The sequence below is a fragment of the Anas platyrhynchos genome, chromosome 24 (genome assembly GCF_047663525.1).
Source record: "Anas platyrhynchos isolate ZD024472 breed Pekin duck chromosome 24, IASCAAS_PekinDuck_T2T, whole genome shotgun sequence".
Classification (NCBI taxonomy): domain Eukaryota; kingdom Metazoa; phylum Chordata; class Aves; order Anseriformes; family Anatidae; genus Anas; species Anas platyrhynchos.
Genome location: NC_092610.1, coordinates 2,960,539 through 2,973,017, shown reverse-complemented (window position 1 = coordinate 2,973,017; position 12,479 = coordinate 2,960,539). Strand labels below are relative to the sequence as shown.

Sequence of the window (12,479 nt, the reverse complement as noted above, 5' to 3'; positions counted from 1 at the left end):
GCTCCCCAGTGTGCTGAGCAGCCTGGTCCCAGCCCAATCTCTGGTACAAATTAACACGATTTCACTGGAGTTTTGTTAATTCCTCCTAGGTGAGGATCCTTCCAACTTCTAGTAAAAACTGGCAGTAACATGAATGTAGGCTTAGTCCTCAGACCTATAATTTGCCTAAATTTGATTTAAGTTATTGCGCTGTCCGTGCAACTCTTTACAGGCAAACACAAAAGGGAGTGTTGTTATTTCTAAATTTAAAAAGTGGGTGCCAGGAAGCCAGGACAAAGAGCCCCGTGTGCCTATAAACACCCCCCCAACCCGACCCCGCTGCCTGCCAGCCCGTGCCTGAGCGCCAGCGCTCCCACCAGCACCAAGGACCCAGCTCGCTGACCACATGCATTCATCTGCAAATGGAAATAAGTGCTAACGCCAAGCTCCCAAATGATTCTGATTATGTTTCTGCGAACAACACCATTTCAAAAAAAAAAAAAAAAGAACCAACACAACAATGAGGATTCTTGTGCCAGCGCCCTTTTTATTACAACGCCTTTGAATGCCTGCAGTCCCTTCGCTGCCCGGGGCGGACAACGGAGGCCGGGACAACAGAGGGACAACGGGGAGCTCTTGCACTTCTCGGGCACTGCGGGCCGGGCTCCCAGGCACCGGCGGGGCCTGGAGGGGAACCGTGCGGGGCCGAGGGGGCGGCGGGGCCCGGGGTAGGCCGCAGCGGGCCGGGCCGGGCCGGGCCAGGCCGCGCCACGCGTTGCCATGGCAACCAGAACCGGGAGGGGAGGGGAGAGGCCGCGAGCGGTTGTCAGGGCAACGAGCCGGCGCCTGCGCAGTAGGGAGCTGGAGCCGGCGGAACGACGTCACGCCGCTGCCCGTTCTCACGCCGGAAGTGGTTGTGGCAGCTCTTCCGGCTGGCGGCGTGTGGCGGAGCGGGCGGCGAGAGCGGCCCCGGCACGGCGGAGCCATGGTGAAGCCACAGTACAAGGGCCGCAGCACCATCAACCCCTCCCGCGCCAGCACCAACCCCGGTACGTCTGGGAACAGCGGGCAGGGCCTTACCGGGACGGGACGGGGCTTACCGGGTCCGGTCGGGCCTTACCGGGCCGGGTCTGGCCTTACTGTACCGGGCCGGGCCGGACCGGGCCTAACGCTGCTTTCTCTCCTCAGATCGCGTTGATGGCGCGGGAGGCAACAACATGCGGGACCGCGCCACCATCCGGCGCCTCAACATGTACCGGCAGAAGGAGCGGAGGTGAGCGGGGCCCGGTCGCAGCGGTGCTGCGGGAGCCGGTGCGTGGTGTGGTGTGGTGCGGAGCGGCCAGGCACTGCCGTCCGTGTGGTGGTGCGGGCTGGGAGCTGCGCAGAGAGGGGCTGCGGCCTTCTCTGGTGGCTGAGGGGCCGCTGGTTGGAGCAGAGCCCCTCCTGTGTGCAGTGTCAGGAGCTGGGAGGCTTCATCTCGAGCTCCAGCCAGGCCAGCGATGCTATCAGGGAGCGTGGCTCAGCTGGAAAACACATGGCAAGGAACAGCTGATAGGATCTCAGGAATGTCACGAACCCCCAAATGCTTCCCTCGTGTCCAGCTCAAAAGCTCACCTCAGAACATCTGAGGAGCCTGTTGTCCCCAAGGCTCTCTTACTAAGAGATTCATTCCTTCTACGTGACAACCTCTGGCTGCAGCACAGTTCCCACCTTACAAGCACATGCCTCTGCCGTGTTGTGGATGCCGTCGGGGTTACTTAAGGTTCTGGATCGGATTAGCAGCTTTGTCTTGTTTTGCCAGATTCCTCTTTGTTTTGAGAGAGGACTGGGGAATATGTGTTTTAAAAACTACTCAACTTAAGCCAGGTTTCAGTGTGGAACTTTATCTTATGATCAGGGTTCAGTGCAAGCTGATGGGTTCAGCTGATTAGAAAGTCGCATGAGAGAAGAAAGTGATGTTAGGAAATCAAACTTCAGTGCTTTTTGCATTACAGTAAGGCATTTGTATGCAGCCTCCGTGAAGAGTTTAGTCAAGCTGGAGTGAGAATGAGGAGTTTTGAGATGTTTTGTAGGGAATCGGCATACTGTTTTGCTCTGCATGTTGCATGCTAACTTCTATCCGTTGTTCTTAACTTGTCTCCAGGCCAATCTTATAAATACGTGTAGTTACTTGTACTCCAGTGGAAAAGTACAGAGTTCAAATTATAGAAACTCTTAGTGGGGTGTTTTTCAGAGACATTTCTACGTGATTTGACACAGAAAAATATCAGGACAGGATCACCTGTGGCCTTTGAACTGCAGCGACAGGGGAAGCTTCCAGTCTGAGGTCAAGGTACCCAGGGTACCAGTTCAAAAGGAAGGGTCTTTCTGGATTTTATGGATGCACTTCTACTCCAGTGAACAAAAGTGCTAGAGGGGTGTGTGCTTCTTTGTGAATTTACGTGCATTCTCATCTTTCACTTAGAAACAAGCGTGGCAAAGTGATTAAACCTCTGCAGTATCAGTCAACAGTGGCACCAGGCACAGTTGCAAGAGTGGAACCAAATATTAAATGGTTTGGTAAGTTGTTTTTTCTACTTTCAGGCTCAACAGGCTCAGAAGCTGTTGGACTTGTGTTTTTAAAGTGTAAGTATTTAGGAATTGTGATCTCAGTGCTGTGTTGGACAGATACTGGAAATAAAGGCAAAAAAATTGCTACCGTAGGCAAGGGCATTGGCTCACACCTTGCATGTTCCTGTACTTAGGGTGTTTGCTTCCCATACACTGCTGAAAAGTGTGGGTTTTTTGTCTGCTTTGGTTATTTTGTGGGATTTTCCCATGTATACATACGTTGTAGCCTGTGTATGTTAAGTATCCTAGGGATACTTGTCAAAGTTTCTTTAAATTATGGAAAAGAATGGGATTGGCTTATATATGCCAAATGTGGGGTTGTATCGAATAAAATCTTCTATTTCTTGTCACTAGTATTTGGATTCCAGATAGAGTATTAATGTTTTATTAATGTACCCCATGTCTGTGAAGCAGTTAACATAGGGAATGTTGATTTTTACCTGCAGGAAATACTCGTGTGATCAAGCAGTCATCCCTACAGAAGTTTCAGGAGGAAATGGAAACCGTAATGAAAGATCCGTACAAAGTGGTCATGAAGCAAACCAAGCTACCAATGTCCCTCTTCCACGATCGGATTAAACCTCATGTAGGTATTGTTTATCTGCACCTTGTGAAGGCTGGGCTGCTGGCACAGATATCGTGAATATTATTTACCTGTGGGAGACTTGATGTGTTTGTAGGAGTATTGGAAGGAGTTAGGACAGATGACTGGGGGAGGATGTTTTTGAAAACATATTGCTGTAATGCTTCAAATTCCTCATGTGAAAGACTTTTTTTGAGGATGCATCATGCTGCTAGCACGCTCTTCTGCAATGACTCCGAGCTCAAATATGTGCTTTTTATCTTGAACCAGAAATTCTTGTGCATGCAGCCGCCTTTTCAAGTAGAATCATGTTTCAAGTACATAATTTTAGTTATTACCAGGCTTCTTTCATAAAGTCTGAAATATTATTTTGGATTATTGTTAGTTATTTTTTCGTGTGGAAATCTGCCAGGTTTGTGTCATAAAAATGTTTCCTAAACTGAAGAAAAGGTTACCGCAAACTAAAATGTGCGTTGTAAAAATAAATGGCTTCTTTCAGCTCTGAACTGTATGCTGTTCCAATAAAAGTTGGCATTCATTACAGGCTTTAAAATCTATGATTTTTGACTGTAATTGTCCCTGACAAAAATCTGTGAATTTGGCGAGATTTGTGAACTTGTTAGAAAAATAAGAAATGATCAAAGATAGCAGCTAAATTTTCATCATTGTAGCCTTAATTACTTTTGACATCATTTATGCAGAAAGAACCGAAGCATAGTTCTTTGGCAAGTGCAGTGTGTTTTGTTGCTTATTAAATATCCACTCTTATGTTTCTCAAAGATTAAGCTGCAAAACTCAAACATTGTTAGGGAAGTGCCTGTAACTCTTGTCACAGGTTGCAGAGTTGCACTGAACTAAGGTCTTGTACACTGCGTGTCATAAGAGATGGAAAACAGTTTTTGGTTTTGTTTTCTTTTTTACCAACCCATCTTTCCTTAGAACTCCAGAGTTCACATTCTTGACACAGAAACGTTTGAAACAACATTTGGCCCCAAAGCACAGAGAAAAAGGCCAAATCTCTCTGCAAGCGATGTGCAGTCTCTGCTGGAGAATGCTGAGGCCTCAACAGAATCTTACGATCAGGGCAAGGACCGGGACCTGGTCACAGAAGACACTGGTGTAAGGTAATTAGAGAAGAGAAATTATGCTTTGTTTACATTCCTTAAAATTCAGCATTATTATCTATAAAAAAAAAAAAAAGTCTATTTCCTCCATCAGTGTTGCTACTGTCTGATGAGTAAGCAAAGTGAAATCAGCTGAATTTGGCTGGGACTTCTTAAAATTCTCTTTTATCCTAGTATATTTAACTGATCTATTGCTCCCAGGGGTCCCTTCTGTCTTCATTCATAACTGATTTCCTGTTGCATGTCTGAAAATCTGCAAACTCAAATTTTGGGTTAAACTGGGGACTGGGTTTCCTCTCCTTTTTTTGTCTGTAAATAACCAAATGGCTTTAGAGAAAAGAGCACTATAACCATGTTACTGTGGTTGCTGATGTCTCTGGTAATCCACTTGCAGGGATGAAGCACAAGAGGATATATATAAGAAAGGACAGTCCAAAAGAATCTGGGGTGAGCTCTACAAGGTCAGTAACATTTATAATTTGCAGCAGTTATTTTTCTGTCTTTCAGCCTTTTCAAAGGCCATTGCTTCAGCACAGCACTGGCAATCTTGTACAGCAGTAATCAGAAAAGCTCTGAAAACCCTTAGTTTATAGATCTTGCCACATTAGGGAAGCTTTGACAACTGAATATGCTGTAAAGTTTCTTAGAAACGTTGAGACTGTCTTCGTTCATGTGGAGATGTCCTGAGCATGTAATTTGCTGGCTCATTTTCCTGTTAGCCCAACTGTACTGAGTGACTGCGTGACACCATACACCCTCTTCTGACATTGGTCTGATTCTGATCCAGTACATCAACTGGAACAGAAAAAAAAAAAACCAGCTGTAGAAGAGAGTAGAGATCCATTTTCACATCTGTGCTTGACTGAGCTTGATCCTTGAGCTCTTGTCCCAGTGGGACAAACATCTGTAAAATACGTGATCTAAAGACGAACTGGCAGAGCCAAAGGTATAAGCTTTGCTTGGATTCCTGGGGCTTTACCACAAATAAAGCAGTCAGATATCCTTACGTTTCATTAGACTGAAACCATCTGGCACATTGATAGGCTCTTCTTTGGACTGCTCTGACATTCGTGTCCCAGTGAGTCACCTTGACTGCTAGAGGAATGGAGCTGAGAATGAGTTAGGGTTGTAAGAGCAGTTTGTACTCCCAGTGTCTGTTAGATGTGAAATTGCTTGATTTCTTGTTCTGAATTTCTGAATGTAGCTTAAAACTTTCTCACTTAGATCTAAAAGCAGCGGGAATGATAGAGCAAAACAGATTTCAGTAAGGTGCTGCCAAAAATGCAGGAAATAGCTGTGAAACAAATTCACTTGGCTTGAAGCAAGTCGTAAACTGACAGCTCCCTGCTGTAGATGCTTAGTGGACTAACAGCAGGTTCCTACTTGGTTGTGTTTCATATTGATCCAGAAAACAGTCTTTATATCCTGATCCTTTATGAAATGGTGGAATTGAATTGCTGCAGAATGGATGGAGAACATTGTCTGCTAAAGCAATTTGTTTCCCTGTTTGGTTGCAGTGTTTACTTTTCCAAGTGCTGCAAACGTCTTTCTAGTACATAAAAAGCTGTAGCGCATAAAAGCTGCAGGGCTGTCCAGCCTGAATTTGGAGGGGAGTAGGGGAAGAGAGAGTGAAGAACCAATGGGTATTTAGTCTGAGGTTCTGTCACGGGAAAGTAACAATTGTTCATGAAGGATACAAGGTTTTTAAATTAATGATGCAGATTAGAAAATTACTAACATTCATTTTGGAAGTTTTAGACATAAATTTTCTTTCTGCATGATTTTTTTTTCCAGGTGATAGACTCATCAGATGTTGTTGTTCAAGTTCTTGATGCCAGAGACCCCATGGGTACTCGCTCCCCTCATGTGGAATCTTTTCTGAAAAAAGAGAAACACTGGAAACATCTCATTTTTGTCCTGAACAAATGTGATCTTGTTCCTACCTGGGCTACTGTAAGTATGGTCCTGCCTGTTGTGCTCTGGACCTTCTTTGTTCCTTTTGTATCCTCAATTTTAATTCTGTTACCAGGCTGGTTCCAAAGGGCGTAACGTAACTGGGATAATGGGAACTCTCTGCTTGCTTGCTGTAAAAGTAACAATTACCATTTAAATCCGTCCAAGTTTGGCTCAGTTGAGCAACAGTCACCAGCCACAAATTCTCTACTTCCTCTGTCTGGATTTAACAGTTCAGCTGATATCTCCAGAGTGTGCTAAATGTTAGTCTGCTTAAGATCCATATCCACCACAGCTGGTCTGTTTTATATTGTTAAACTAATTAGTTTTAGCTAGCAGTGAAGGCGTTTTTGGGAAATTGTCTTTTTATAAAAACAATAGCCAGTGCTTTTAGCTATTGGATTGGTGAAATGCTTCAAAGGTTCTTACAAAGCAATTTTCATAGACAGCTGCATTTGTGACCCAAGCAAAGATGCTGTGTTCTTCTCATAAGCAGATTGTTTCACCACCTCTGCAACACAGAATCCCTAACGGAGCAGTATTTTCCTCTTTAGAAGCGCTGGGTTGCTGTCCTTTCCCAGGAATATCCAACACTTGCTTTTCACGCCAGCCTCACAAACCCTTTTGGCAAAGGTGCCTTCATACAGCTTTTAAGGCAGTTTGGAAAGGTACAGAACAATTTGGGGGCTTTGTATTGGGGATTTGTTCTTGTTGGGGGGAGGGGGGGGGGGGCGGCGGGAATGCCTGTTTCTGTTTAGTGTGGGATTTTTTTGTTAGTGTTTGGGGTTCAATACATTTTTGTGGCCGTCATTCTGTGGTGAACAAATGGAAAATGCTCCTTCAAACACATTCAAAATGTGCATCAAACCGAGGAGATCCCAAAGAGTTGGTTTGACTGTCATTGTCTGGCCTCAGTTTCTTGTAGACACAGACTTAGGAGTATCAATGGAATACTGAATTGAATGTGTAGAAGGGAACATATTTCAGGCCTGATAATTTCATGCATGTATGCATAATCTGATAAGATATTCTCACTTTAAGTGTCTTTGTTTTCCCAAGAAAGATGTTTTCTCTTGTCTTGAGATTAGTGCTGTATGCTGTCCCCAGCTGCTGCTTGTGTTTGCTTTGTTTTTCATCCTAAAAGGTTTCTAATTTAATACAAGTAATTTTAAAGCAGCAAGGAATGCAGAGGGTTCATATCTTCCCTTTTGAAGTAGCAATTGTCTTCTTCAATGGCTGGAGTTCTCAAATACCAGTTTGGTTGTACCTTTGTGCGTCATTCCTGGTATTAAAAAAAATAAATAAAAATATATTTTTTTTAATCTGGTAGACTTTAGAGCCCTTTTTGCTTGCCAATACAACGAGGACAGAAGTTCTTAAAACTGTAATGGTAATTCTGGCATTCTCTATGATGTATTAAAAGAAGTTTTATTTCTTAACAGTTACACTCTGACAAGAAACAGATCAGCGTGGGTTTCATTGGTTATCCCAACGTTGGCAAAAGCTCAGTGATCAATACGTTACGGTCTAAGAAGGTCTGCAATGTGGCTCCTATTGCAGGTGAAACTAAGGTAGGAATAGATTTTGCACCTTGTGCCTCTTTAATGTGGGAATCTCTTGGCTATCTAACAAGAATGCCAAGTTAAATTCTGTTTCTGTGATACCAAGTTTATAAGATGACTCCTATATTTTAGAACTGTCTATTTAAAAGCAGAACAAAGGGCTGTTCATGGAAGGAGGTAACACAGGTGACTGCTGATCTGTTTCAGGTGTGGCAATACATTACCCTGATGAGGAGGATTTTTCTAATCGACTGTCCAGGTGTAGTTTATCCATCTGGAGACTCAGAAACGGACATTGTGCTGAAGGGAGTGGTACGTATCTGAGCTAAAAGCTGGAAAATTCTTGCTGTTGTCAGTGGGATGGGTTCAAATAAGTGAATGCACGCTTTCCAAAGGGTTGATACTCTAATGTTAATTTTCAGGTTCAAGTTGAAAAGATTAAAAGCCCTGAAGATCATATTAGTGCAGTGCTGGAAAGGGCCAAACCAGAGTACATCAGAAAGACGTACAAAATTGATTCCTGGAATGATGCGGAAGACTTCCTTGAGAAGCTTGCTTCTAGGACTGGAAAACTGCTAAAGGTGTGACAACTTTAGGACAAGAGAATGGCCTCAAGTTGCGCCAGGGGAGGTTCAGGTTAGAAATGAGGAGACATTTCTTCTCAGAAAGAGTGGTCAGGAATTGGAACAGGTTGCCCAGGAAGGTGGCAGAGTCACTGTCCTTGGGGTGTTTAAGGAGACATTGGACGTGGTGTTTGGGGATATGGGTTAGTGCGTGATAGTGGTGGTAGAGGGTGGTTGGACCAGATGATCGTGGAGGTGTTTTCCAACCTCAACAATGATTCTAGGATTCCGTGGTCTTCCTGCATTTGCAGGTTGGAGGAGTGTGTGGGTCAGTTTCTGCACTGATCCTGGGAAATAGGAATGTTTCATTTGCAAAGGTGATATAAAGGTGGTATGCCCTGCAGACATGGACAGAAACTGTTACTGGATTCTTTCAGGGTGGTGAGCCTGATGTGCAAACGGTCAGCAAGATGGTTCTCAATGACTGGCAGAGGGGCAGAATTCCATTCTTTGTGAAGCCGCCCAATGCAGAAACAGGTCCCCAGGTGAGGATGTGATGCTGGTGCCTTTTCTTCTTGCGTATTACTCAGTTTTCCTAATGGTATTCACTGGTGCTTTCCCTGAAGTGCCTTGGGCAGGGCATGTCTTTGGGCTCTGACTAGTGATTAAAGTGACACTCAATTAAAGTTGGTAAGTACATGGAGAGGATGAGGCAGCAGTGCTCTTCCACGGAACTGTCTGAGCTGTTTTGCAATCATCTACTAGCAGAAATGTCAGTAACTAATTGTCTTAGGTTTCTTCCAAAGAGATCATTTGGACAGACTGACTCTGTGGATAATATTATATGTGTTACACCCTTTCTTGTAGCCTCCTGCGTTAGAAGGAGCGATGACATCAAGCCAAGATAATGACAAGCCGGAAATCTCTGAGTTGGCAGCATCAAGTGTGGAGCCAGTAGAAGAGAAGAATAATACAGACAATGAAATTAAGCAACTCATGTCACACGTTCGGCAAAACTTTGGGAGGATTAATGTGGCACCTCAGTTCTCGGAAGAAGACCTGGTTCCTGTAGATGTGCCAGGCTTTGATGAAACAGACAGTGATTCTCCTGCAGAGGAGGAGGAGGAAGAGGAAAATGAGCAACATCAAGATTTGGTAGAGAATGAATCACAGGTGGCTGTACAAGGTGCCAAGGAGAGCTCTAAGGCAGTTCTTAAGGCTTTGGAGGAGAAGATTGCAAAATGCAAGAAATTTCTGGATAGAGCCAAAGCCAAGAGATTCTCAGCAATAAGGTATCTGAATGCTCAGTGACTCATTTTTATTTTCACAGAGGGACAAAAGGGTTAATGTGTTTCTGCTGTAATTTCACTCAATTTTTGATTTCTTGCCATGACTTCTCTAGTTTAGCCATAAATATTTGAAATTTGGCTAGGCAGCAGTTTGTTTTTGAAAGAATATTCCAAGTCCTATTGGCCATTGTAACTAGAAATGTTCTCACTTTTGGAAAGTTGCCTCTTACGCTATAATTTAGAAACCTGTGGATATTCTGGGTAGCAATATTTCTTTCTTGGATCTCTCCTTGATGTTCAGCTCTTTCTTGAGAAATAGCAAAGGCTAATGTCCTACCTGGATATGCTAAGTGGGTCTCCATGCATGTACAAGAGTATCCTAGGTCATACAGCAGGCCCAGTTTTAGCAGACCTCATCCTCCAGCTTTGTGAGGACAATGATGTCAAAGTGAAGTGTTAAATTTTGTCCCTTTGTGCCAAGCGCAAGTCCAGTCAGTAACCCTAGAGACAAGCCTATTGGTATCTCTCTTCCATGTGAAGACTGTGGCTTTGCTGATGTCAGACTACTGGGACCTGCTGGAGATTGATCACTCCTTGCAGGTGGCTACATCATGTATTATGACCGTCTTCTATTCCCTGTTTTATCTTTTGTAGAATCCCTAAGCAGCTGAGTGAAAAAGTGTTTGCAAAATCAATGCAGAAGTGTGAAGAACACAAGGAAAATGAAGGCAGAGGTAAAACAAGATTAGATGTTCCTTACCTATGTTTGGAAATGCACTAAGCAAGAGAGGGAATGAAGGAGAGAGCATTCATTAGTTCCTGACTGAAAGTTCTTCTTTCCGTTAAGTTATTTAAATCTTTCCATAGCGAACATAATGGCTGCCTCATAATCTTGCTTTAGCTTTTCTGTAGGACTGGATAGTCTGTGTAGTAAGATGTCCTGTACTAGTGAATGAAGATAAAGTGAAGACAAATGTTGTGTTCAGAGCAGAGTGCTGCTGTGGGCAGGTTTCAGTCTGAGCAACATCCGTTCCACGTGGTACAACATTACACAGGCGGGGATGGAAGTGTTTTATGACACTGTAAAAGCACAGAGCTACTTCAGGCTATAGGTTTTACTGCAGTTGTTTTTGAGAGTCTGTGTCTTCAGATTCCAAAGCGAGTTTGATTAAAGGCAAAATGATGTGGGAGAACCTTATTCCAACAAGGCTATGAAATATTTCTAGACTTACATATTGCTTTAAGCAGTCTGCTTATGAAGAGCGGTTTTCATTGTAACAGGGAATGATTTCCTGGTAGGGGACATGCATGTTTTTTTGGTAAAAACTATTAAGGCATGACCAAAGTAGATGGGGCAGTGACTCTAGCCTTAAGTTCTATGGAGCAGATGGGTGTTTTGGAAGATGCTTGAGTATGTGATCATTGCTGTTTGCAGGCAGCACAGAGAATAAAAGAAAAAGGAAAGCAGAAGAGGAAGATGATGACCATTTGGCTGAACAGCCTTGCAAGAAGCTTACGTCCAAAGAAGTAAGTGAGATCTCCTGTAGTATAACAGACAGGCGGGATAATAGAGCTGGCTTTTTTTCTACTTAGCTTGCTCAGTATCACTTAAGAGGTTTGAGACCTGGCACTATTAGCAGGAAGAGAGCACAAGGCCTGTAGGTGAGGTGGGGGCAGTGTGAAGACAGGATGACCTGCTGCTGACACGAGATGTGACAATAGTGTTCCAGCTGAGCACGGGCCCCTAGGAGGGGACAGGCTGGTGACAATGACAGAAAGAATGTTGAAAGGGAGAATCCTTTGTAGATAACTGTTCTGCTTTCAGTGTTAGCTTGCCTAGTGGTGCTGGTAAGAGAAGAGGGATCCAAATGCTGAGGTGCAAAAATGAGGACTTACGTGGGCAAAAAGTCATTGGCAGTTCTGTTCTGTTTTCAAAGGGAGATGCTGCTGCTATTTCCTGTTCTTACTAATCAACTCTGAACAATTCTTCCAGTGTAACTTAAACACTAAGAGAGAGAGACTCTTTATAGGACTTTAAATAAGATTTGTAAGCAAATCTACAGCAAGGGTTTTTCAGAGCACTGCTAGGACTGTCGAAGGGGAATGGAAGACTGAATTCTGTTCATGTATGTTTGGTCACATCTTCTGTTAAAGCTCTCTAACGTGACCATGTCCATCGGTAATGTTTCCTATTAAGTTATTTATTTCACTTAAGGTATTGGAATACAAAGCAAACACCATTTAAAAGAATGCAAACAAATTCAGGCTATGGATACTGTGGACTTGCTAATATGTTTTGTGTGTATTTACAGAGGAGACGAGCTGAGAGGCAGCAACGCTCCAAGAAAGTCGGAGTCCGGTATTATGAAACTCACAACGTGAAAAATAAGAATAAGAACAAGAAAAAAAGTGGCTTGGAGGCACAAAGATCAAAGCACAAAAAATATAAACATAAGCAATAACTGCTTATTCTATTAAATTTTACATAAAACAGCTCTAGTACGCAGTGCCTTTTTTTAATATAAAACTTGCAGTTCCTAGTCAAAGCTGTTTGCCTTGTCTGTCCTGTTCCCAGGAGTAACATCTCGCTCTTTTTCTGCATCATCTGAAAGTTCTTTATGCAACTGGAGATGGTGGTATTTCCACATCACCGTCTAAGGCCAGTAAACATTGCATTTGCAAAACACATCCTGAAACGTTCTTCAGATTTTCCTTTTCTGGAAGATAGCTTTTACAGAGCTGTTCAAAGGACTACAGTGAGGTTTTTCCTATGTCAGCTTGCTATATGTAATCAATGAGTTGTACAGGTACCTCAA

At 43.6% G+C, this 12,479-nt stretch overlaps 1 protein-coding gene across 1 annotated transcript; it reads left to right on the top strand.

The window, feature by feature from the left end:
• Positions 1-852: 852 nt before the first annotated feature.
• On the top strand, positions 853-12,156 carry GNL2 (G protein nucleolar 2). The gene is made up of 16 exons (XM_038167244.2): positions 853-1,028; positions 1,168-1,252; positions 2,444-2,538; positions 3,036-3,175; positions 4,112-4,296; positions 4,691-4,757; positions 6,091-6,249; positions 6,804-6,917; positions 7,692-7,820; positions 8,019-8,123; positions 8,234-8,392; positions 8,812-8,919; positions 9,242-9,666; positions 10,318-10,397; positions 11,099-11,190; positions 11,976-12,156. Exons 1-16 carry the CDS (start codon positions 965-967, stop codon positions 12,123-12,125), a joined length of 2,157 nt encoding a protein of 718 aa, XP_038023172.2. The 5' UTR covers positions 853-964; the 3' UTR covers positions 12,126-12,156.
• The last annotated feature ends 323 nt before the right edge of the window (positions 12,157-12,479 follow it).